We start from the raw sequence: 26,401 nt of genomic DNA on the forward strand, positions 1-26,401 counted from the left end.
CAAACCTTTAGGGGTCATTTGGTTGAGAAATAAGTTATCCCATGATTGATTGTCACGAGATTAGTTATCTTGGGATTAATTATCTTGCCTCCCATAGCGATAAAATACACGTCAATCCCAGAATAACTAATTCCGAGATTAGTTATACTATAATTTTATCTCAATCAAATATGAGATAAATTCGTCTCAAAATTAATCTCGGGATTAATTACCCTTATCCCTCGTACCAAACGAGCCCTTAAAGTCAACAATCAAAAGTATTGCTCATGAGGTAAGTGTAGAACAACACTTGTTAAACTTGAAATTATATTCGTCGAACAAACGAGATAAAAAAATCAAGATTGACGCGGAAGTATCCTATTTGTGTAAATTACCCATCTATTATATTGCTACCATTAATTAAAAATAAAATAATAGGACTATCCTCAATTTAGATTCGCTTTCCTATTGGGTGGAGACCCAAAGCAAAAGGTCATATGCCCATAGAAAAGTAGGATAAACCTTATTCAATCGAATGAATAAAATTTCTAAACAAAAAACCTTCGAATGAGGAATTGGGTGATGTAGGAAGCGCGTGGACCAGCTGCTCACATTAGAAAAGTAGGAACCAAACAAAGTTGCACCGTCCATGCCCACCACCAACTTCACCCTTTTCATTCGCCGAAAATGGCGGGGACCTCTCCGCCGGACCCACTCCACTTTCACCTGTTAAATATTTGAAAAATGGAAGTTCTATGCATTAAATTGGAATGTAAGGACCAAGACGTACTCTCCTTCATTTGGACTAGTATTATATGCATCAAAAGATAAATATTTGATTCTTATAAAATAAAAGCAACTTAGTAAAACATGAACAAGACATGTTGTTATATGAAATAAAAGCAATTTAGTAAAACATGAACAAAAAATGAAGATAGAGAGAAGGAAGAGATTTTCTTCTTCAATTATGTGTATTTTCTTATCTATTACAAGGCCTTTATATAGGCATGAAAAGTGAAGAAAAATATGTCATTGAATATGTCATTAAGCATTTGAGAAGATCATGGAGGAAGAGTAGACATCCACCATAATTTGATTTTTTTTATAACACTCCCCCTTGGATGTCCATAGATAAGGTGCCTCGTTAAAACCTTATTAGGAAAAAACCCTATGGGAAAAAAATTCTAGTGAAGGAAAAAGAGTACACATGTTTAGAAATACGCCTTTTGGTTGCCTCGTTAAAAACCTTGCAAGGAAAACCCAGTGAGACAAAATCTTGTAAGGAAAAAAGAGTACAACGCATATTAACTCCCCCTGATGAGAGCATCAATTCACATCATTGAGCCTGCACATCCCAATCTTGTACATTAGTTTCTTGAAGGTTGACGTCGGTAGAGATTTGGTGAACAGATCAGCCATATTATCACTTGAACAGATCTGTTGCACATTGATATCACCATTCTTTTGAAGATCATGTGTGAAAAATAACTTTGGTGAAAATTGCTTTGTCCTATCCCCTTTATGAATCCTCCCTTCATTGGGCTATGCATGCTGCAGTGTCTTCATACAAAATTATAGGTAGTTTGTCACACTTCAAACCATATTTGTCTCGAATAAGGTGTATTATAGACCTCAACCATACACATTCTCGACTTGCTTCATGAATAACAATTATCTCAACATGATTAGATAAAGTAGCCACGATTGATTGATTAGTCGATCGCCAAGATATAGCAGTGCCTCCATATGTAAACACATAGGCTGTTTGAGATTGAACCTTTTGTGGGTCATATAAATACTCAGCATCGGCATAACCAATAAGATCAGGACTGCAATCATTGTCATAAAATAATCACATATTGGTAGTCCCTTTTAGATACCGCAATATATGTTTGATTCTATTCCAATGTCTCTTTGTAGGAGCAGAGCTATATCTTGTTAAGACATTAACTGAAAAAGTTATGTCAGACCTTGTAATGTTAGAAAGATACATTAGTGCACCAATTGCACTAACATATGGTACATCGGGACCAAGAAGCTTTTCATTATTTTCATGAGGTCGGAATGGATGTGCTTTATCCATATAAAATCGCTTTAAAATCATTTTAGTGTATGCTGATCGATGGACAAAAATTTCATCTTTCATATACTCAATTTATAGACCAAGACAAAATTTTGTCTTTCCAAGATCTTTCATTTCAAATTCTTTCTTTAAATAGTCTATTACTTTAGGAAGTTCTACTGCTTTAGGAAGCTCTCTAGGAGTTCCAATGATATTTAAATCATCAACATACACGGTGATTATAACAAATTTAGATCCTGATCTTTTTTCAAAAATACAAGGACAAATTGAATCATTCTGGTACCCTTCTTTCAACAGGTACTCACTCAGGCGATTATACCACATGCGCCCTGATTGTTTCAATCCGTATAAGGATTTTTGAAGCTTTATTTAATAAATTTCTTGGAATCCTTAATATACTTTAGAACAATTTAAATCCTTCAATGATTTCCATTATACGCACATCACGTTTTTCTTGTATTGCCAGATTAAAACCTGAAATAGCGACATCCACCACAGGAGAACATGTCTCTATATAATCAATGCTAGGATATTTACAAATCTTCTTGTGACATAAGTCGTCTTTATGTCTATCGACTTGACCTTTTTTCGCACAAGAACACATTTATACCTCCACTGGCTTTATACTTTCAGGTGTTGGGACTATCCGTCCAACTTCATATTTTTCATGTGAAATTAATTTTTATTGCGTATTTTTTATTTGGCCAATCAATTATTTGTCCAAATTTCATGATAGATTTGAGCTCAAGATCCTCGTCAATATTAATAATATTGAGCGCTACATTATATTAACAATATCGTCGTCGATCATTTTTTTTATCGGTTCTACTATTACCCAATAAAGACATAACTTATTGAGATCTCTTTATCTTATTATTTTTAGGTACCTGAGCCTCTCCCATGAGGTCTTATGAAGTGTTATATCGTGGTGCTCTTCTAGAGCACTTGCCTCCTTATTATGACCATCTTGAACATTTGCTCCTCTACTTCTTCGAGGAGTTTTATCTTTGGAACCGATTAGTCTATTATGCTTCATGCATGCCATAGAATCTATTTATTATAAACTTTATTTTATTTGGAGTATTAGCAGCTGAATATGACATTTAGCTTTGGGTCAGCAAATACGCCTGGCAATATTTTGCAAATGAATTATCACTTGAACTTCAACTTCACATTTTCTCGTACGAGTATCTAGATGTACTCATAATAATTTATTACATGCATTATTTTTTCAGCTGCCCATTTTCTCTCCCTATTGTTGGAATTACCAACACATATCCCTAGCCTTATTTGGGGATCCATATTTGTATATTGTGGTGGAATAATTAAATCATATAGCACATTCATATTTCTAAATGGAAATTATTTGGTTATTGACCCCGAATCGATTGTGATAGGGAGAACTTATCATAACTTGGCTAGATGCGTACAAGTACTGTTGTATATTAAATAATACATCACATACCAAATTTTATTTTGGCAGTTTTGTTCTCATAACCAATGGTTTAGATATAAATGGAGGCATACAATTTGTGCTAAATCAAATTTGAATTTAACTAGTATTATCAATATAAATCATCATAATTTATATTCTAGAACCGTGCTCTAATAATTTGAGCAATCAACCTTGCAAAAGTCAAACTGCAAGTTGATAACAAATGCACATGTGACCATAGAATAAATGCATATATTAAAATCATATAATGGTAAACGGTCCACATGAAAGGTGACTGGGCACATATATTTATCACCTTTTATTAGTTCCAAAAATCAAAGGATTCAATCCCAACTTTAGATGATATATCATGAGAATAAGCAGTACAAGAGAATTCTTGAAGAATCTTATATTTCTTCAATATATGTCAATGTAATTCTCAATTAATTTTTCGCATTATAATTGAACCGAGATGGTCAACCGGTCATGCCAACTAATATTTATTTTAGTAAACCTCTAGTTTACTTGTGACATATGATTCCGTCATCATGCTTATATTTGTGTAGTACAAATAAAAAAAAAATCGGGTAATCTTTCATATTTATCCGTTATGATTATAGAAATATGAAAATATTCAATATTCCTTTCATTTATAGTCTCAATATGCCAACCACTTTGACTTATACATTTGAAACTCAAAAGGTTTCTTTTGAGACTTTACAATATCAATGTCGTGAATACTTTTATTCATCCGGGTAGTAACAAATTAATTTTTTCAGAGCTCTTAATAACTTTTGTACTACAAGATTTTTTGTCACACCATTCATATAGTAAATGTCTCATTCATGGAGAAGGCACAACAAAATATTTTTTGGCGTATCACATGTACGCGATCAATGACATATTCATGTAACTACACAATAATATTTATTCTCTTTATTTTACTCAAACTTCCCTCAGAGGTGAGTTGTGTGGTATTCATCCAATCATGCATTGCATGTCTTTATTCATTACTTTTATCACATATTACAATATTCACCTTTAGGAATGAGTCTGCATTCTCAATGCTTATCACAAGTCACGTTCTCTTCAATGAATGTATCATAATCGGCAGCGTGCTTTATTATTTTGCATACCAATTTGATGGTAAATATTGCTTTCACATTTTGAAAAACTATTATTATTATTATTATTATTATTATTGTGAAGGGAATGTTTACCTCTTGAGTTAAACTATTCATAATGTTATTTGGATATAATTCTCAACAATAGACTTTCGTTTACTCAAATCAGCTAAGTAATTAGTGTCAAACAGATATATGAAAATACAAATAATATTAAAAATTCACATGTGGTCTTTGCTGCAATAAGCTTACTTCAAGAAGAAAGTGATATGACTAGAACATTAAAGAAAAATAATGTATCAAATAAAATAATATAGTACTACTAGTTACCATGCACTTTTATGGAAACTAAGTATTATGCTCTCTAGAAAAATAAAGAGATATAGCAGAACCTTTAATTAAAAAAATCATTGACAATATTTTTAACATTAATAAAAAAGTCAATACTGGAATGACTCCACCATTTTGTTGCCTCCCACATTACTAATAAAATAGGAACAGTTATGTATTTTAAGTCACAGGAAACTAAACCCTTTTTTATTTTATTTAATGGAGTGTACTAAGAATATCGTGTACAAATAATAAAAAATTGGATTGCGGAGATACAAACTCACTCAATTTTTCAATATACGAGAATTAAAAGTTTTGATTGGCCAATGCTAATTCAAAATATTTTTTCATTTGGATCGTATATTTATTTATCATTAATGTATGCTAGTTGTGCTATTAGGATTACCCGAGAGAAGCTTACCTCACATTACCTTTTCAAAAGTCAGAATGGCGCATGATGGTCAAGCATATATTTTATAGGAAAACGTTTAGTTAAGAAAAATTTTACATAAGGTTCTTGCTTTTTTTTTTTAACTTAGGAACCAAAGTTCCTCAAATGACTTTGCAAAAGCTGTAGTAGCTCCCCAATTTCTTGTACTTTTTTTTTTTGTCTTTGGTTTAGTACGTAACTCTTAGCTGCATCATTATATATTTCTGATTCTTATAATAAGATCTATATAACCAGGATATGAGATGAAAAAGATCAGACTAAACTTACATCAAATATTAGAAACTCGTTCATTGAAATGGATATTGATAATACAACAAAATAAAATAAGTAAAACATGGAGTAGTAATTAGTTTATATTTAAGTATTTTCGTTTATAAAGTAAAACACTTAAGAATATGAATGGATTTGTAAGAAGAAAATACTTAGCATTGGAAACTTTCATAACAAATAAAGAACCTATGAGAAAAACGAATAAGAAAATGAATTAATTAAAAATTAGAAAACGTATCTTAGCATTAGCATTGTATGCCTTATCACAGTGTACTGGTCTCCTCAACCTTATTGTTACTTCAGTTATGTTTGATACCATTCTTTGAAATTGCTAAATGAGAAAGAAAAGCTTATCTCTTCAAGATGAATATTAGGCACGACAAGAACATGCCTTTTATGATGTAGGACAATTTTTTAGATGTAAGTAACTCAATTGATTAGGGCATCGTGCTGATAACGTGTTATAAAATAAAAGCAACTTAGTAAAACATGAACAAGACATGTTGTTATATGAAATAAAAGCAATTTAGTAAAACATGAACAAGAAATGGAGATAGAGAGAAGGAAGAGATTTTCTTCTTCAATTGTGTGTATTTTCTTATCTATTACAAGGCCTTTATATAGGCATGGAAAGTGAAGAAAAATATGTCATTGAATATGTCATTAAGCATAGAAATATGTCATTGAATATGTCATTAAATATTTGAGAAGATCATGGAGGAAGAGTAAACATCCACCATAATTTAATTTTTCTTATAACAGTGATTGTATTATATAAGGAATTTTCACTTAATTATACTTAATGAATACATGTAGAACAGTAAGTGATATAATAATATTTTGTTACTTAATTTATTACTCAACTATAATAATAAGTTGTCACAATTTCATATGCATGGGCATGTTTCAGCGCCACAACGTTCCCTATATCTTTCGTCATTCCGTTTGATTTCTTTAGTATAGCTCTAAAGTTGGTGCCACAAAAATTGACGTTTGACTTTCCTTTTCTAACATCAGCCCACCCTGTTTTCCTCCGTCAACTATTATATTTTCATTCAAATATTTAACATAAAGAGAAAAAATTCAGACAGAAGAGGTCAAACGATCTAAGCAATTTAAACTTGTAATATAATAATTCAAATTGTGACTTCTTGATCAATGAGTTATTCCTTATAAAATCATCTCCAATTAAAAGTTAAACAAAATTTGAGATCACTCTGTCTGTATTTTGTTATACTTATCATACAAAAGTTATAGGAGTGTAAATATATTTTAAATAGATGCTGTCCTTCGCTCTTAAAAGGTCGAGTAAGAAAACAAAAAAAGACAAATTGATACTTTCTTTCTTCTAACACATTTGTTACTTTAATCATACAAAATTTGGCACTGACATACTGAAAAAGTTTTCTGCTGATGTAGATTAACAGTAGATCTAAAAAACAAGTTACATGTGGCAATTAAGAAGGTTCTTTTCCGCATCAAAGCTGTTCAAGAAAATAATTTGTAAATTGTAACCAATGTTACCAATCTAGGCCTCCCAACAAAAGAGCAAGCTTAAAATTAAAGTTGATAGTGGTAAAACAATTTTAAAGATCCATAATCAAAAGCTAAAGCCCTAGCTGACACAAAATCCAAATGCAAAACACAAGGACGGATATGGTAACGACTTATTTGGATTGTTGTTACGTGGCGTTTCATAATGTATCGTATTGTATAGTATTGTATTATTTGATAAATATAATGTTTGGATAAACTGTATCGTTTGCCGTCGTTTCATGATATCACACACCCAGTGGCGGATCTAGGATTTTAAATTCGTGGGTGCTTAAATTTTTTTGACGTAAAGTTACTATACATTATTACATTGTATAAGTACACAACTAGTTAAACACGCGTGTGAACAAAGTTAAGAAGAAAACTCATATTTTAATATTATGGACACCGTAAATCTGTGATGAAAATGCAATTGGCCAAAAAAAAAAAAGAAGATTGGTGGATTTTACCTTTCTAGTGGAACTGTTTATCTTTAAAAGGGATCGAACTTTGGGATTTTTTTTAAGATAATTTTTTTCTTTGCTATAGAGAATTAGGTAAATTAAAAGAAAAACATAAAGCTAAAAACAAAGGTTAGCAAAAAAGAAATTTTTAAAAAGTAGTATTGGGTTAAGAAAGTGTGCTTGAAAAAATAAAAAAGAAAAACTAATTGAGAAAAATATTTAAAAAATAAATAAAAAGAAGAATAAAGAAAGTAGCCTTGAATATAAGGAAAGGAAATTATTTGCTTGGTTAAAAAACTACTGTGGTGGGATGCAGTTTCGAAACCCCGCCCCAGCCGGTATTAATTTTCCAACACCCTTTTCTGACCGCAGCACCCATCACAGTTTATGTTACCTGGGTTTTTGACCTTTATATATATCTTCTTAAGTTTTCTATGGAATTATACCTACATTAAGTTAAGGTTAATGGGTGCTTAAGCACCCAAATTTTACATGTACATCCGCCCCTGCATACACCAACAAAGAATAAACTTGCAACATTACTAAAAAAAAGAATATTAAGTAAAATTATTATATAAAAAAGTAAGGTAAAAGATAAAATATGATTATTTAATAATAAGGAAGGGCAAGATGAGAGAAAAAAGAAAGGTAACAGTGCCACTACCCCAAATTTGTCGTTCCATAAAGTGGCATTTTTTGTCGTTACATAACGACCGATTTAACGATACGATAGAATAAAATTTAAGTAACAATTAAAACAAACATTCTATCTAAAGTAACAATACGATACACAATCGGTAACAACCATCCGAACAAGTCGTAAATAAATTCAAAATGAGTTAATCTTATCATATTTTACATTTTAATTATTTTTATATGCATATATATAATTCGAGTCGAAAATAATATAATTGATTCAGTTGTACATGTAAAACTCGCCCTAGATCTACTTCTTTTTTGTCCTTTAAAATGAGCACTCATGTAAAGTTATGTGATACAAATAATTAAAAAATTGATAAATTATTGTGGGTTAGTAGGGGTGTTCGTCAGTCGGTACGGTATGGTATTTAAATATTTTGGTTCGGTATTTTCGGTATTCGGTTTCTTAAAATGTTATACCAATACCGTACCTAATTAAATTCGGTATGATTCGGTTTTTCTCCTTTCAGTTTTGGTTTATTCGGTTCGGTAACTTCGATTTATTCGGTTTGAATACTAACTAGTGCATAGTCATATACTGTAATATTCATAATTAAAGTACTAAAAAGTACAAAACTAAAAAATATTTGTTGACAAAAATTTTGTCCAAAACTAGCAAATATCAACCCAGAGAGAAAAAACTGCACATAAAGGAATAAATTTGATCATTAGAAATGTTTTGTTACTTGCTCAAAGTTAATTGATGAAGTTAGAGAATAAAATAAAGTAAAATTTTAGATTTTTATATTTATGTTATAATTAATAATATGTGTATTGTGTAATATAATATATATTTCGGTACAATATCGGTATTTTAGTATTTTATTTTAAAATACCAAATTCCATCATACCGAATACCAAAATTTTCGATTTTGGCATGGTAATTCCGTATCAAATTATGCAGAGCCCTATGGGTGATGACTGGTGCAGGCAAGAGTCTCGCCACTTTAGAAACAAAAAGTTTTGTCTCATGCCCTTAATATTCCCGCTGAATTATAAATTAAAATTTGGTTGGAAACTTCACTAATACTGTTCTACAAAGTGACTACTAGTACTTTTTAAAGGTTCTACATATTCAAACTTTAGAATAGATTTCTAGGATAATTATTGGAACGTACAAAACGAATAGGAATTTCGAGTTGTAACGACTCAAAGTGGATTACGACTTACAAAGAATTCGGAGCCGTTTGAAACCAAAAAGACAAGTGTAGTTAAAAGCAACAAAAGCAAAATGTACCGCTAAAGTTTGTGGTCAGATGAATATGCCCTCCATCCTTAATCATATATCTTGAATTTGAGCTTGGAAATAAAAAATATCCTAGTATGGAGCTATTCTCCCGTTTAATAACTCTGATACAAAGTAAAATTCAGATTTAACGAGGTCGCAATACTGCACCAGTGAAAAATCAAAAACAAAAGCAAAATGCTAAGTGTGCGTTTGGACATAAAGTTGTAAATTTTCAAAAAAATGTTAAAAAAAAAGAAGTAAAAATTATATTTGAAAATTAAAGTTGTGTTTGGATATGAATATAATTTTGGGTTATTTTTAATTTTTTGTGAGTGATCTGAGTGAAAATTTTGAAAAACAGTTTTTTTGCAGTTTTTCAAATTTTCCAAAAATTTCAAAATTCATTTTCAAGTGAAAATTTATGATCAAACAGTGATCTCGAAAAAATGTGAAATATTTTCGGAAAAAAGTGAAAACATTTTCATGGCCAAACGGGCTCTTAAAGATAGACTTTAATGGGGCATTTGCATCTATACTCAATTTTTGGGTTACCTTTTAATTTATACCCGCTTTGCAAAAAAAAAATTACAAGTGTACCCACTTTTTGCGTAACTTCAGACATACGGGCCTGAAGTAGCAAAAATTTATGTCTGAAGTTTGAACTTCAGATATTTTTGCCTGAAGTTTGGCCTGACTTGCAAAGGCAATCACGCAAACTTCAGTTCATAGTGCAATGGCAAACTTCAGTTCAATAAAACTACAACATATTTTGGCTGAACTTTTTGTTTTGTAATTGCTGAATTTTAGCATTCCATGAGCTGAAATTTTTGTTTTGTAATTGCTGAACTTTAGGATTCTAGGAGCTGAAGTTTGTTTTGTAATTGCTGAACTTTAATATTCTAGGAGCTGAAATTTTTGTTTATATTTACTGAATTTCAGCATTCTTAGAGCTGAAATTCTAAACAACAATGAATTTAATAGATCATGATTAGCAGCGATTGATGCTGTTCATTTCAAAGATTAAAGAATGAAAAATATTTTCAACATGAAAATAAGTTACTACAGATAAATTAGAACCAAAAACCAATGTGCCTGTAAAGCTAAAATATCTAAGAGGTTAAATTATTGTGAATAAGACCAAACTGAACATAATGGAACAAACATATATATATATATATATATATATATATATATATATATATATATATATATATATATATATATATATATATATATATATATATAAATCATCAGGCTAGAACGCATAACAATATCTCAAGCTTCAATATTCAGAAAACGAAGGAGGAGAAGGAGGAGGAGAAAGAGGCCTGAAGTTGTTTAAAAAGTAGGTACAAGTTAAAACTTTTTTAAAAAGTGGGTATAAGTTAAATGGGGCGACCAAATAGGGCGTCCCGTGCAATTTTTACGACTTTAATTGGTTAAAACAATGGGCCGGACGTGACAACCCATGTAAGCCCAATTTTGGCCCAAAAAAACGGCCGAAGCCTAGTCAGCCCCTCTTCAAAATCCAGCTCAGATCCCAACTGTCAATCACTTTGCGAAAGTCCCCTAATCAACGGCTCAGATTAACTGCTCCAAATTGAAAAAAAAAAGGAAAAATTAAAAAATCCTAAATTCTCTACCCTCCTCTCAATTCAAAAGTCCAAAACTTCCCCACAAAAAAAGCCCTCCTTTCTCTCAATTATTAAATCCCCATTCAGAAAATCGGAAAACTCCCTCATTCAGATCTCCAAAAAAAAATACAGAGAAACAAATCTAAACATGGCGGTGGCACCGACGGCGCGTGAGGAGAACGTCTACATGGCAAAGCTTGCAGAGCAAGCTGAGAGGTACGAAGAAATGGTTGAATTCATGGAAAAGGTCTCCAACTCCCTCGGCTCAGAAGAACTCACCGTGGAGGAACGAAACCTCCTCTCCGTCGCGTACAAGAACGTGATCGGAGCGCGTAGGGCATCGTGGCGTATTATCTCATCGATTGAGCAAAAGGAAGAGTCCAGAGGGAACGAGGAACACGTAAACTCTATCCGCGAGTACAGATCTAAGATTGAGAATGAACTCTCTAAGATCTGTGATGGCATTCTGAAATTGCTCGATGCAAAGCTTATCCCTTCTGCAGCATCTGGTGATTCTAAGGTGTTTTACCTGAAAATGAAAGGAGATTACCACCGCTATTTGGCTGAGTTCAAGACCGGTGCTGAACGTAAGGAGGCTGCTGAGAGTACTCTCACTGCCTACAAAGCTGCTCAGGTTTGTTTTTTCATTTGCCTTCTTAAGATTTTCTTAAATGTTGAATGATTTGATTAGGATTTTATGGATCTGTTTGTTTGTTTCGATTTGAACGTCCTAATTTGTATAGGTCTCAGCAGATCTTTTATATATGACTTTTTGCACAATAGTTATTCTATTTATTTTGCAAGATCAGATTTTTTTGTTAAGTTTTCAATATATTCATAGATTTGGAGTTAATTAATGATGAAATGCTCCTCTATAGTGAGTAATTGAGCTTTTCTGATTCAAAACTGTAGGATACATGTTTATTGATTTTGGTTCAGAATTAGTAGTGATGGATTTTCTCTCCATGTTAGTTTAATTGTGTGTCAGATGCAGAAAAGTTGCTGATTTTGTTTCTGTTTGTGGTAGCTATATTTTGTTCAACATAACAGAAAGGTCATTCTTTATTCAAGAGCTGGAAATAAATTGCTCCATGATGATTATTGAATGAGCAAAAAACAGAATTTCCACAATAAATCCCTCTGATTTCATTTGAGAAAACGTTCACAATTAGGAAACTGAATATTGATATAACCTGGATTTTCCAACAAAATCAGACCTATTTGTAAATATCACGGGCATGGGCAAGTGCATAAATGTACTCCTCAAAGATAAAGTGGATATAGGTAGTTGTGTTGCGATCTATCTAGCCGTAAATATATTTGGATTTCTTCCATCCTGTTTTGGTTATGTTCAGTTCTCCTCATTTTATATAATGCTTGTAGGATATTGCAACTACTGAGCTTGCCCCAACACATCCCATCCGACTTGGACTGGCTCTTAACTTCTCTGTGTTTTACTATGAGATCTTGAACTCTCCTGACCGCGCTTGCAATCTTGCTAAACAGGTCAGTTTTTATCTCTGTATAGCTCAGGTATTCTTAATTCTAGATTATATTTTCATATTTGTCAAGGCCTTCTGTTTGCTCAGAAGTCGATATATCATTTTTTCCTCGTCTCACCTGCGAAAAAAGTATCTTCCTTTTGATATCATGTACTTTACATGGACAGGCCTTTGATGAAGCAATTGCTGAGTTGGACACACTGGGCGAGGAGTCTTACAAGGATAGCACTTTGATCATGCAACTTCTTCGTGACAATCTCACTCTCTGGACATCTGATATGCAGGTAATGATCTAACTCTTGCAAATACTTCCAGTGTCATGCTTGTTTCCTTGTTTATACAACAATAGCTATATTAGAGGATTCATGGCTTTCACTTCACAAAGTTTGTTTGATTCAGTATCAATGACATTCATGATCCTACTTTTGATGCAGGATGATGGGGCTGATGAAATCAAGGAAGATCCCAAACCTGATGAAGCCAAAAATTGAAGGAATTGAAACTCTCTAATTTGCTTTTCACTTCTTCCTGGTTGTTTTTATTGGAAGAAGCTGATTATCGTAATTTCCTTTACTATTATGGTTTTCCGCTAGGGGGTTGTCTTATTGGAAATGAACAACTTTTAATATTGATGTTTCAGAAGTTCCATCTTTAATTTAATGTGGTTTTTCTGGTGGTAATTAGTTTTCTTCTAAAGCGTTTTGACTTATATTGTGTACTGGATATATCAAATACATCTGAAGTGACGCAACAGTGGTAATCGAGCTTGCTTTGTCGTCTCTTAGGGTGTGTTTGGTAGGAAGGAAAATGTTTTCCTAGAAAATATTTTTATGGAAAATGAGTGGTTTTATTACTTACTTTTTGGTTGGTGAGTGAAACTTTTTCCGGAAAATATTTTCTAGTATTTAGTTAGAGAGTAGAAAATATTTTTTAGAAAAATAATTTTTTATGCTACTCTCTTCACCCCTTTCCCAAGTCCCCCCCTTCCAAATTCAAAGAATTTAATTATTCTTCTAAAAATTCACACAAAAAATTCACACAAATTCAAAGGAATTAAGCCAGGGAAAACATTTGTTCCAAACCATTTAAGCAAACCAAAAATGAAAAATTGAAAAATATAATCGCACCAAAAACACCCTTGGTCTTTTCTTTTTTGTTTTGCTAATGAAACGCAATCTTACTGAAAGTAAAGCGCAAAGTCAGATTATTACATTGGGGAACTGAATGTATAATTACAGTTTCCCTAGTCTCATTGTAAATCAAAGGTAAAGTAAAGAAAGGAGGTATGGCAAGAGCATCTTGCTTATTCTTTTTCCCATGTGCCGTTTGATCGGTAGTTGCAAATTTAATGGTTCTCAATGTCTTTTGTCGAATTTATGGCAAGAGCAATAGCATCAAGTTGAGGTTGAGCCGTTCATGCTTTTTGGTCCATTACGTACTTTTATGCTTTTTGGCTGTGGCTCGGTAATTTTGGATGCCTATTGTCTTGAGTGGCGATTTGGTGGACGAGGCTGGTTGTTGTACCTAGTTCAAATGACAATCATACATTTATTTTACAAGTTATATTGAACCATCAAACCTGGTAGTTATGTATGGTTCAAGTTCAGGTAAATAATGTACATTTGAATGCCCAGAAAATGGCATCACAAGTGAGATGATTCAACAGACTCAAAGTGTGTTGCATCTCATCTTTCCACGTCCTATTAAAGATCAGACAATGAATAATGATATACTATTTGCCGATTTGATTGTAAGTCTACGATATTCATTTTATGATGTAATTCGATTTTCCTATTGCCACAGCTGACCAACGTTACCTTAGCAATAAGTCACATAGTCCATGGAAATATGCGTTGTAAACAGCTGTGGGGTTGCTCAATTTTCTAATAACCTCATCGTCGTAGTTGATCTTTCGAGTTCCAAAGAGTTGAATACCAGAAGTTCAGAGGTAGCAAAACGTCCTCAAGTTATTGGATCGCATCAGAATAGGCGTCGTCCAACAAGGTAGACATGAGCCAAGAAGAAGCTGTTCTTGTTTGAGACGCATGAATATCGACTGCTCGATTGTGTATGTCCTAGTCTTAATAGAGCTGAATGTGTTGAGTAGTCAACATCTTTCCTTTTTTTTTTCTGGTAGAAGACAACTTTCCAAGTAGACTTTTTTGTTTAAAAACAAAAGAAAGAAGAATGTACTATAACATTGAGATTGACAAGTTGAGAATGTCTACACGAAATGGCACTTGGTCCCTAATGGTTTTTCCCTTCCCTCCTCATTTTTTTTCCGAAAAAAGAAATTTAATTTTAAACATTGATGTGCAACTATTTGTCATATCTAACACATAGATTCCAAGTATATATGGCCATTGTATGGTAATGGGTACAAACACCACTTGCCCTTTGTCACCCTAAGGTTTGAGGATCACGTTTTTCAAAGCCTTTTTCTGGCTGAGTTGACACAGTGTATTCTGATATCCGATAGCCGATTGAGAGGTTGGGGAGAACTGAAAATATCTGGATTACATGTAATAATAAGGCCATAATATGCACATTGAAAACTTTTGGCCCTTAACGTGGCAGGCCTGAAATGATTTTTGGCACAATGACAAGGACTAAAGACTAAAGATTGTAAAACATAGTGTAATAAAACGAGTAAAGGACTGTATATCTCCTTAGGGAAAACGGATCGTCTGCAGCAACCCGACTCGAATTACTGGTCGTTGGGAATCCTCACGTAGTAAATGGATTAGCTATCTTCACAGCCTAACTATCCCTAGATTATGGATGCAAAGAACTAACCCTAGCCGTCCTCTCTTTTGAATAAGTGAGTCTCTCAACACTTATAGTAGTGTTTATATAATCTGCAATACAGGTTAGGGTTAGACCTATTGACCGGCTAATTAGCTAGCATCCACTATGGGTGTACCGGGCCCAAAAAACTATTTTTTCCAACATATAGGTTACTGAACTTAATCGCAAAGAAAACTATTATTTGAACTCTTGCACAATCAAATGAATCAACTTAAGCAGATCTTGAAGGCAAATGAAGTATGCCATGAAAGAAAGGATCAAATGAAGTCACAATAGGGAAAGAAACTTGAGGTCTCTTTTGAGCATGACAATGTAGCAGTGTGGTCTCTTTTTAGCTACTTAGCTTGAAGTCTAAAGTGTGAAAATGCAAAAGCATTAGACTAACCAATTTCAGGTTTACCATTTAACACTTATGCCTTTTTGGAACGTTACAAAATGTCTAATGTCATTCAATTTCTACACAATATTCACAACTTTCAAGAATTCAAAATATTAAACTATTCAAATCTTAAACTTTAATTTAATGTTTTCTCTGTCAATAATCAAATTAGCGTATTGCTTAACATCCTTCTTTACTAAAAGTAATACTATTAATCGTAAAATTTAACATCTTAAATTGAGAACTTTCTTTTGATAAGAGGGTTACTAAATTAAATACCATTGATAAGAATATCATCGATTAGGATACTAGACCTGTCCAGACTAGCTATATCATGAATTTCCCCAATTTTCTTGCGATATTATTGGAGGTCTTGAACGTAAACATCTGTCGATGTGTCAAATTTAAGTGCTTTTCAACTTTTTTATAGCTCCTCCAAAATCCAAATTGATTGCCGACTGACTTCTATTTTGAAAAGTTGCTTGGGCTTTTGGCGTCTGTGGGTGGGCACTGGACGATCTAGTATGCCCAAAAAACCATAAACTATTACTTATACATGGGTTATCAATTTTGTCAATTAATGGTGAATGATGGCTGATTAAAGTCCCAATAATTGGGAGTTGTGGGTCGAGGGTGGGCACAATATATAGATAGAGTTTCCACCTTCATTTATTTGTGACATAGTTTGATTACTGGGCTTAGCCTAGCCAATATAGGTATAATGTTATATCAAAATATTGATATTATTTATTTCCGAATAGAAATCGGAATTATAAATTTGGGATAACCTTTATTTGAACCAAACAACTCCCTCTAGGTGTTCTTTCCAAGCATTACTACATTCTTGGCTATGATTTTAGCCTTCACACTTTATCAGGACATTCACGCCCCACACTGATGACGAGGAAAAGGGGATAAAAAAAAGTGAAAAGCACAATATCTGTGAGTTACTAGTACTACTAGTTTAATCATCAATAGTTTTTGTCGTATATCCCTTGAAACACTTTAGCATGTATCTGACTTTCATTTCCATAGATTATTTCAAACAGACACACAAGAAATCCACTCATTTATACAATATTCATCCCCCAAGTTATCACAAGACTAATAGTTACTACATAACTAAATTTATGAGCAAACTATGCCACCCCTATGCTTGGACGGTATGCCGCCACTCGGACACGAACAGAGATGCATTAGCACTGCTTCCTAAGAGGAGCGTGTCTACCAATTTCATCATAGCGGCCAGTCTTGAACTCATAATAGACTATGAATAAGCAATCGTCGAGATTAAGGAAGCTATACACGCGATGCCGCATTTATATCCCATTAAAAACTTCAACTTTTTTTTCCCCTTTTCCTTCTCCGAAGAAAATGAAAGTTCAAAGAAGTTTTGTTTCTCCAACTAAGTTTTCCTTTTCAGATGTGGAGAGGTTAGATAGAAAAACAAAATTTGAGAGTGAGAGGTGATCTGCCTAGTGAAAGAGCATTATTTGGGTAGAAAAATGAGACGGAGATGGATCCGGATCCTCAAAATATGGCGTTTGTCAACAATGAGTTCAGCAAAGTTTTTTTTTTCCCCCTTTTTCAGAACTAGAGTTTTGCTTTTCCATTTCATATATGGAGTTTATGTTTACCAACTAAGAAATGGAAAAGTTGGAATAAGTTTAAGAAAGTTTATGTATTATTCCCTAGAGAAAGATTGTAACAAGTGTACTTTTCTCACCCAACATGATAACTTAGAGAATGGTGCCCCAGTCAAGATACTGCTATTTGTTTCCACAAAAGAATTAAAGGACCGACCCCATAAGGCAATAAAAGGGGAAGTGTAATGACAGCACCATCAAAAGTAGTCTAAGCTAATGATGATTTGGTATCCCTTTTCCAAATACAGGCTCTTAGGTAGAGGCATATTGTTTTTCTCCACCAATTCACCTTTTTTTGGCCACTTGCATTCTTTGTTCTTCTTCAATACATGCAGATTCCCTTTGCCATACATTGTGCATCAGTAACGTCGCGACATGGGACAATTTTCTAGAGTTGTTTTTTTTACTTGTATTCTTTATGTGACACCCAATGATGGAGGGCGGGCTGACAGGGGAGGGTCTAGTAGGACCGGCAGGTTTCTAGGTTAGCAAAGAAAGGAAGACATATCACCTTAAAATGAAAAACTTTATAAGACACTATACAAAGTTCACATGCTACACACATTTTTGAGTTCGATAATGAAGTAGCCCAAGAACAAATCCGTTAAATAAGTTACGCCAAAACAAACAATACGTGCCATGGGCCTAAGTCGTGACACTTTACTTCAGACCAGAACTAAGATGCAATTGGATTAGCTCGGAAAAACTAAATGGTAGTAAAAGAAGACGAGGGGAGGGATTGCTAGATTGGAGAACGTCTCCAGAACCCAACAAAAACAACAACCCAGTATAATCCCACTAATGGGTCTGGAGAGGGTAGTTTGTACGCAGACCTTACCCCTACCCTAGAGTAGAAAGGTTGTTTCCGATCGACCCTCGGCTCCCTCCCTCCAAGAATTTCCCACCTTGCTCTTGGGGTGACTCGAACTCACAACCTCTTGGTTGGAAATGGAGGGTGCTCACCACTAGAGCAACCCACTCTTGTCCAATTTATACGGCTGCAAGTCTTTTGTCCAAACAATGCACCATTACTGAAAAGAACTGTCGTCCAACACAATTGAGCTCATGAATTTCATCCATAAAGAGCATACAGTGACATTTGGAGAATGTCATCTTCCAAATGTCATCATCACCACATTTAAAGTGGGTATGTGGATGTGGTTGCTCTGGGTAAAGCAGATAAATGATTCATATGGTTCATGGAAGTTATAACAATGAGCAGGAATAAACCATCTGATTAGCCCCACCAGCATTGTCTCCAAGCACAAAAGGCTAAAAGAAGGTTCTTGAAATCAACTAGTCAAAAGGTTGTTCAAAATTAACAAAGCACAGGACTTACTCCCACATATTATACCCTTCTAATAAAACATGAATCAAAAGAGTTACAAAGAAAAAGCAAAAGCAGCGCCTACCGTTAGGAAGAGAAGCTCTCCATGTCAGTTGTTCACTTTACCTTTATCTTTAGAGACTAAAATAGTAACTTCAAAACAACGGCCATGCTAAAGACATTTTGATTTATAAAGCTCCTAATTGTACTTCAGATAAAAACTAGGAACTATATTTAAATGGCTTCCACTTTCCAACCATGTAGGACTGGCAAAGAAACCACAGAAAACGCAGCACAAAGAACGCTTGTAATTGGAATGTAACATGTTTAATTTCTTCAAGTAAAAAATGAACTAAACAAAGGAGCACTCAGTCAGCAGGTTCAGAAAGCTCCAGTCTGCTCTACCTTACATGAAAACTATCAACATCAAAGTCTTGATTTTCAAATGAAAAACCCACTGTGTTAATGGAGAAAAAGCATTAACCAGTAAACACAATTCGACACAAAGCAGAGATTATATGGTGCACAAACCTGCCATCTTGCACCAACCACAACTACCACCAATCAACAAGGTAATACTAACAAATTATATCAATGCCAGAAGGGAAAGGGTCAATTCCAATTTCCAATGACATGAAACAATGCTAGTGACAAACTCACAAAGATTAGAAGAAGAAAAAAAGCCTCAATTCCTGCCCCTTATGTTGAAAATGCAATAATCATGTACTTCAAAACTTTGTCGGTTACTTAAAAAGGTGTACCATGCACTTGTATGTAGCATATATGATGCAAGGAATGTGAGAAAACTGCGCGAAATAACTCAATAAAGGGAAAAACTAAAAGTACCCTAGTTAAGGCAAATTCAAACAAACTGGAACTGGATACTGCACCAGAAGCAAATGCAGAGTCTAATTTGAACTTGTTACTCCATCAAGATGACCATACTTGCACACCATAAGTTGTGATAGAAACAAAATATACCAAATATCCATTTACATATGCCTTAGCTGAAAGGAATACATTTCATTAGAACCCATCAGCAACTACATACAAGGAATTTGCAGTACCAATAATCAGCTCGCTCAAACACATTCTAAATAAATGGAACTTAAAGATTAAAGTAGCAGACCACAAAAACTCAAAATTCTACAAACTTCTCATTGAAGAGGATAAAGAATAGCTGAATGAACAAACAAAAAATTCTCTCTTCATTGTCTTTAACATTAATGTACAAAACAAACCCTAATTAGCCATTTGATAGCTACATCATCATATTTGGGCATAAAAGACTACTCTTGAATATAATCCAATAATTCCCCCCAAAATGTACATGTACAAAATATATTCCTATTGTAAAAAAACAATAAACAAAAATATAGATTTTTAAAACTCCTAAAAGACTTACCCTTTTGTTTTTTAATGTTTCTATGAAATTCCTCAAATACCCTTCCATTTTGGGCTTGGCACAGGAAGTGTCGGCGACAGAGGGAGCTGCTGAAACCCTAGGTGACCGGACGGTGAAAGCAGCAGACTAGGAGATAGCAAACCGTACGGCGATTTTGGCGACGGCAAACACCCAAACGGCAGCGGCGATGACGGAAAAGCCGGAAATGGTGGTAAAACGGAAGAAGACGCGGTCGGCGGCGGAGGAATGTTCTGTTGCTGCGGCAGCGGAAACGACTGAGGCGGAAATGGCGGCTGCTGCTGCGGCGGACCAACGTTGATCCACCGCGGAGCCAGTGGTGATAACCCACTGGAACCAGAGGCGATTGAGCTCTGTAGAAACCTCATGTAGGCGGAGATAGGCGATTCCGCCGCGGCATGCACTGCCGGAAACGGCGGAAGAGGAGATAACGGCTGTGCGTGAACAGGTCGTTGACAGCCAACAAATCCACCACCACATCCAATACCTCCACCAGCAACAACGTTAGAAGCGTTCACGAAGGGAGGAGGCCGGTTGGTGATCTGAGCAAGCGGCGGAGGACGGATCCTCTGCAACCGTGAACTCGGAGCCTTAGGCTGTTGTATAGGCGGAGGAGTAGAAATCCGTTCATGAGCAGGGGAACCAGTAAGCTTCTGAACAACATCCCTAAAATCACTCTTGTTAATATTATACACCGGTGGCTGTTGCTGCGGTTGAGGCTGCAAATTCTGAAGAGGCGGTCCCGGTGGTGGCGCGTGTTGGGTCTGCGCCTGCGGACGCGTCTGAAGATTCTGGTTGTTGTCAAAAAGAGGAGGAGGAGGAGGATGTTTTCTAATGGGTTTAGAAATCTTATGGGAGATTTTGTTAAGATGTTTCAAATACATATCTCTATTACCACTGCTGCTACTACTCGTAGCAGAAGTAGAATCAGCGTCACCACCAGATGAATTACAGCTTTTATTATCCATTAGCAAATAGAAGAGTAGCAGAGCTGAGCTTCCAAAACTTTTCTCACTCTAGAACAGTCCAACACTTCTCTCTCTCTAGAAAATGGGGTTATTACTTATTAGTGGGGTGTATATAATAAAAAAAAGAAAAAGAGGAGAGTATCTATTTTTTCTTCCTTATCCCGCAGACTTTTTAACCAAGAGAGTAGGGACAAATATATATATAGGAAATAAATAGGACTTAAAACAGTAATAAATTAAAGATTATGCCTTTTATTAGTATTAAAGTAATCAAGTTGTAATTACAAAGATTCAAACTTGATACAGTGAACCATGTTCCTTTTTAGCTAGTACTAGTATTTCTGTAAAGACAAGAGGAGGAAAGAAAGTGAATTAAAAGAAGAAAAAGAGAGGACATGTCTGAGACTGGGGGTTAATTTAGGGGCGGAAAGGGATTTACATTAGCTTAAAAGAAGAGAACAGAGTAAATGAAAGGCTTTAAATAAATAAAGAGGAAAATTGGCCCCGGTGGAGAGAAATGGGTCGAAGACACTAATCCATTTAAACTCTATAAATTTAATTTTTAAAATTATTAGTTCATATTTATTATTTTTATAATTTTAATAAATTTTATACATAAATTTATATTATAATTTCAATTATACATTCGTGTGTGTGTTTTTTGAGGAGTGTCCAAAAGAGAGACGATGAATTGATGATAATGATGATGATGAGGATGCGTGTGATATCAGTTTGCTAAGATAAGAATGGGGTGTGTGTGATTACGTTGTTTTTCTGTCTTGTTTTCGAGTTGACTCGGCATAAGAAGTGAGTCTAGTGACTCGGATATGATGCATTGGTACCGTGAGATTACTAAACTGATAGTAGTTATAGTAATAAATTATTTTAATTTTAATATTTTAGTAAAGGATAAAGTTGAAAATATTGAACCGCAAAATGAATTCTTATAGCAGCGGATTCAAAATTTAAACCTTATGAGTTCAACTTTTAAATTTTTTAGCATTAAATTTATTATATTTTTAAAGTTATATGTTCATTTCTACTATTTTTGTAATTTTAATTAATTTTTATATATAAATTTTTACTCCACATCGAAAGTTATGAGTTCAATTGAACCCGCTGAGTATATGCTACATCCGCCCGAGTTAGAGTTGTCTCATTTAAATGCGGAGATCATTAATCAAGTGAAACCATACTTCTAATTTGAGATTCTTATCGAAGTTTAATGTTATTCATGCCTTAAACCTTAGACAATTATGTTTGATATAACGGTTTAGTTTAAACTCATGTTACATATATAGAAACGAAAATATAGAAACGAAAGGTAAATATTTCATAGTAATTATTTAGCCTTGTGAAATACTAAACGGAGTCAATTCGATTCTTAGATTTTGGGACAATGTTTACTTCAATTACATGAATTAACTGTTCAATATGAAGGGTCCATATCGATCGTGTGACTGGCGCTTTGATTCTTAGTATTAGTTGGTACTAAACATTGTTTGCGTTTTAAGGATGGTTTGGACAGAGACATTTAAGATAAATTTTAAACTTCTAGAAATTCAAATGACATGTTTTGTATATATTATTGAGTTCGAAGTAGATTTAAAACAGGATTGTAATTTTTCTTCCAACCAACTTTTCCACTGTGTTGTTCTCATTGAGATAAATCCAAAAATTCCAACAGCAAAAAAAGGGTCCAGTTAGGTATGTTAATAAATGTGCAAACATTATAAGTTAACCAGAATATATAAGGGATAAAATCACACCATCCAACGGTTACAGACAGACAGTATTATGGACCTGTGGTCCTATTTTCCAATTTGGTTGGACTTTAAAGACGAAAAAACAATACTCCCTCCAATCCTTTTATTTATTGCTTTAGCAAAACAAAATTAGCTTAAATTATTTATCACTTTAGAAAATTTAAAAGATATTGATTTCTTTTTTCATTTCACACTTATTATTGCAAGAAGTTATGTATTCATTGATTATTCATTTAAGAAAGAGATATTAATCAAATAATCATTATAATTAATACTCCCTCCATTCACTTTTACTTGCCACGTTTTAACTTTTCACGCCCCTTAAAAAATAATAAATGAAGTGCTTTTCACGCCCCTTAAAAAATAATAAATAAAGTGCATAATTTGTCATGATACCCATATTAATTAATGCATATTTTATTGGATTTGAGAAAATGATTTGAAATGAGTAATAAATACTGTGGGTATAACATGGAAAAAAAATTGTCTTCTCTTGATATGTGTAAAGTGATAAGTAAAAATAAAAATCTATTTTTAGTATACATGCCAAGAAAAAGTGAACGGATAAAGTATAAATTTAATTATTTTTCTTAATGATTGTGCAAAAATCTTAAACGAAAAATAAAAAGAAGTAGAGGAGTTATACTTTACTTCATGCTGAGGAAATAAATGTTTTCTCATTATTTATAAAATAGCCGTTGGTAATTAATTTTATTCTTGCTTTATGAACAAGTACTACTAGTAACTAGTACTCCTAATAATGACCCTTAGAACTTAGGAGTGGATTTGTTCCCAAGGCAACATATAATTACTGCACCTAATTTGGATTGCTTTTATTTGCATCGGTTATTTACCAAAAGTTACAACCCCAATGACTCTAAATAGCTTTCCTAATTTGATTAGATTGTGCATTAAAGCAATCTTTGACTATCGAGTCTAATTAAATTTTGACTGAGTTATGTTTTGAAGTGATTTGACTATTTTGTAAAAATTTCATTGAAGCATTAGTAAAACATAAAATGATTTGATTTTTACATCCAAATCGAATATTCGTTTGTTCGATATGGATATCTTTGACTAGAGTATTGTAGTTATTAAAATCATATTTTAACAATCTTTGTTTCTTTATAGGATAAACTGCTTGTGCAAAATAAATTTTCAATACCTGTCAAGCTCTAATATGGATATTTGTAGTACATTGTAACATGTTAGGAAACCCATGTTACCAACAAGGGTTGTTGTGGAGTGATAAGTATTACATTATCCTTAACCAAAGGTTTCGGGTTCGAGTCTCTGGGTATGACGTCGCTTTTGTTAGGAAGCGCTTTACTCTCCCAATATGGGACTCCCCGGCGTGAATCTGGATTTAGTCGGGTCCTAATGTGGGTACCCCGGTGAAAGACCAAAAAAAATAATATTTTCTGATGAACTTATTATGATCGTTTTAAGTTGTTGAAATTAATTTTTCGATGTATGCGTTTTACACTAGATGCGAATATCATAGGATTCGGGATTTAAATTTCATAAGTTCACTCTTTAAAGTACTTAACACTAAACTCGTTGTATATTAAAATTATGGGTTCATAACTACGAGTAATTTTTGTAATTTTAATTAATTTTTATACATATGTTAATGTTCCGGCTCAAAAATACTAAGTTCTGATGAACTCGTTACTGCGACTCTACATTAGTCTTTGAAAAACAATATTGTTATTTAGGGACGTAAGCTATAATTTATAAGTATTTTAACTCATAATTCATAGCTCTCATTCTAGTTTACATTGTAAATATTTTTGTCAGCTTGTAACTATCAAATAATCTTCAAAACGTTACCCCACCCCCATCCCCCAAATTTTACTATAATAAATAAATTAGTTTTAAAGGTCAAAGTTTTTTCGACATAACATAAAAGGTATTTCACATTTGTACCAACTGCACAAGAAAAGAATTTCCTACCTTTGCATTTTCGAAATTTAGGAAACAATTTGTGTAACGACACGGCCAGTCGTTTTGAGCATTATAGCCCAGTTTCTCTATTTATTGTTTATTTTGTGATCAATTCTTGTTATGTGACTTGCCGAGGTGGTTGGTTTGGTTCCGAAAGTTGTAATAGGTCTGTTGTGTCATTTATGACTTGTGTGCAAAATTTGAGGTCAATCGGAGCTGGTTTGGTATGTTTCAACATTAGTTTTGGAAGTTAGAAGTTCATAAGTTCATTAGGCTTGAATCGATGCATGATTCGTGGTTTTAGTATTGTTTGATGTGATTTGAGACTTCGAGTGAGTTCGTATGATGTTTTAGGATATGTTGGTATGTTTGGATGGGGTCCCGGAGGCCTCGGGTGTGATTCGGATCATGTTCGGCGCATTTTGGACTTTGAGGAACTGTTGATTGTCTCCATCTGGTTTCCTCTTTCGCGATCGCGGAGATGGAGACGCGATCGCGATGAGTTGTTGTTGGCAGTTGGAAATTTGTTCTCTGCGTTCGCGATAGAGTATTCGCATTCGCGTAGCTTTATGAGGCTCAGGTCATCGCGGACGCGATGAGGTCCACACGATCGCGTAGAGGAGTGGTCAGTTGGGTGTGAGGCTTTAATCCTATACGATCATAGATGTGTGAACGCGTTCGCAGAGTGTCGGGTGTGGTTACCATTGTGTTCGTGACTGGGTATTCGCGTTCGCGTAGGCTATTTTGGTGGGTAGCATTTTTTTTCTTCGCGATAGCGAGGGACTTTCCGTGATTGCGAAGAGGAGCATCTGAGCAGAATATAAGATTTCAAAAATGAGGGTTAGAGTATTATTTCATATTTGGACTTTGGGAGCTCGGATTGAGGTGATTCTTGGAGAGAATTTTCAAGGAATTGATTGGGGTAAGTGATTATGACTTGTATTTGGTTAATATATACGAATCTATCATTTTTTTACCATTTAATTATTATTTTGGGTTGAAACAATTAGGAAAAATTATAAAAACTTCATAAAGTATAATGTGAGGATTTGAAGGTCTAGTTGAGATCTGAATTGACTAATTTTGGTATGCTTGGACTCGTGGTTGAATGGGTGTTCGAATTTTATTAATTTTATCGGATTTTGAGACGTGGGCCCTAGGTTGACTTTTTGACTTTTGTTAAAGAACCTAGCTTTATCATATGTAATTGATTCCTATAGCTTGTGTTGATTGTATTAAGTTATTTATGGCTAGATTCAAGTCGTTCGGAGGCCGATTCGCGAGGCAAGGGCTTATTGGAGTAGAGATTTGTGCGGTTTGAGGTAAGTAACACCTCTAAACTTGGTTCTGAGGGTATGAATCCCTGAATTACGTGTTATATGGTTGGTGTTGAGGTGACACACAT

The 26,401-nt window shown here is 34.0% G+C and overlaps 2 protein-coding genes across 2 annotated transcripts; one reads left to right on the plus strand and one right to left on the minus strand.

Moving 5' to 3' along the window:
• The first annotated feature begins 11,243 nt into the window (after positions 1-11,243).
• On the plus strand, positions 11,244-13,412 carry LOC104111658 (14-3-3-like protein C). The gene is made up of 4 exons (XM_009621400.4): positions 11,244-11,864; positions 12,614-12,736; positions 12,900-13,016; positions 13,167-13,412. The coding sequence occupies exons 1-4, from the start codon at positions 11,379-11,381 to the stop codon at positions 13,221-13,223; spliced, it is 783 nt and encodes a 260-aa protein (XP_009619695.1). The 5' UTR covers positions 11,244-11,378; the 3' UTR covers positions 13,224-13,412.
• A 6,665-nt stretch (positions 13,413-20,077) lies between these two features.
• Positions 20,078-21,412, minus strand: LOC104111657 (VQ motif-containing protein 9). The gene has a single exon (XM_009621399.4). The coding sequence runs from the start codon at positions 21,281-21,283 to the stop codon at positions 20,330-20,332; it is 954 nt and encodes a 317-aa protein (XP_009619694.1). The 5' UTR covers positions 21,284-21,412; the 3' UTR covers positions 20,078-20,329.
• Positions 21,413-26,401: the final 4,989 nt, after the last annotated feature.

Source organism: Nicotiana tomentosiformis, chromosome 4, assembly GCF_000390325.3.
Source record: "Nicotiana tomentosiformis chromosome 4, ASM39032v3, whole genome shotgun sequence".
Lineage (NCBI taxonomy): Eukaryota > Viridiplantae > Streptophyta > Magnoliopsida > Solanales > Solanaceae > Nicotiana > Nicotiana tomentosiformis.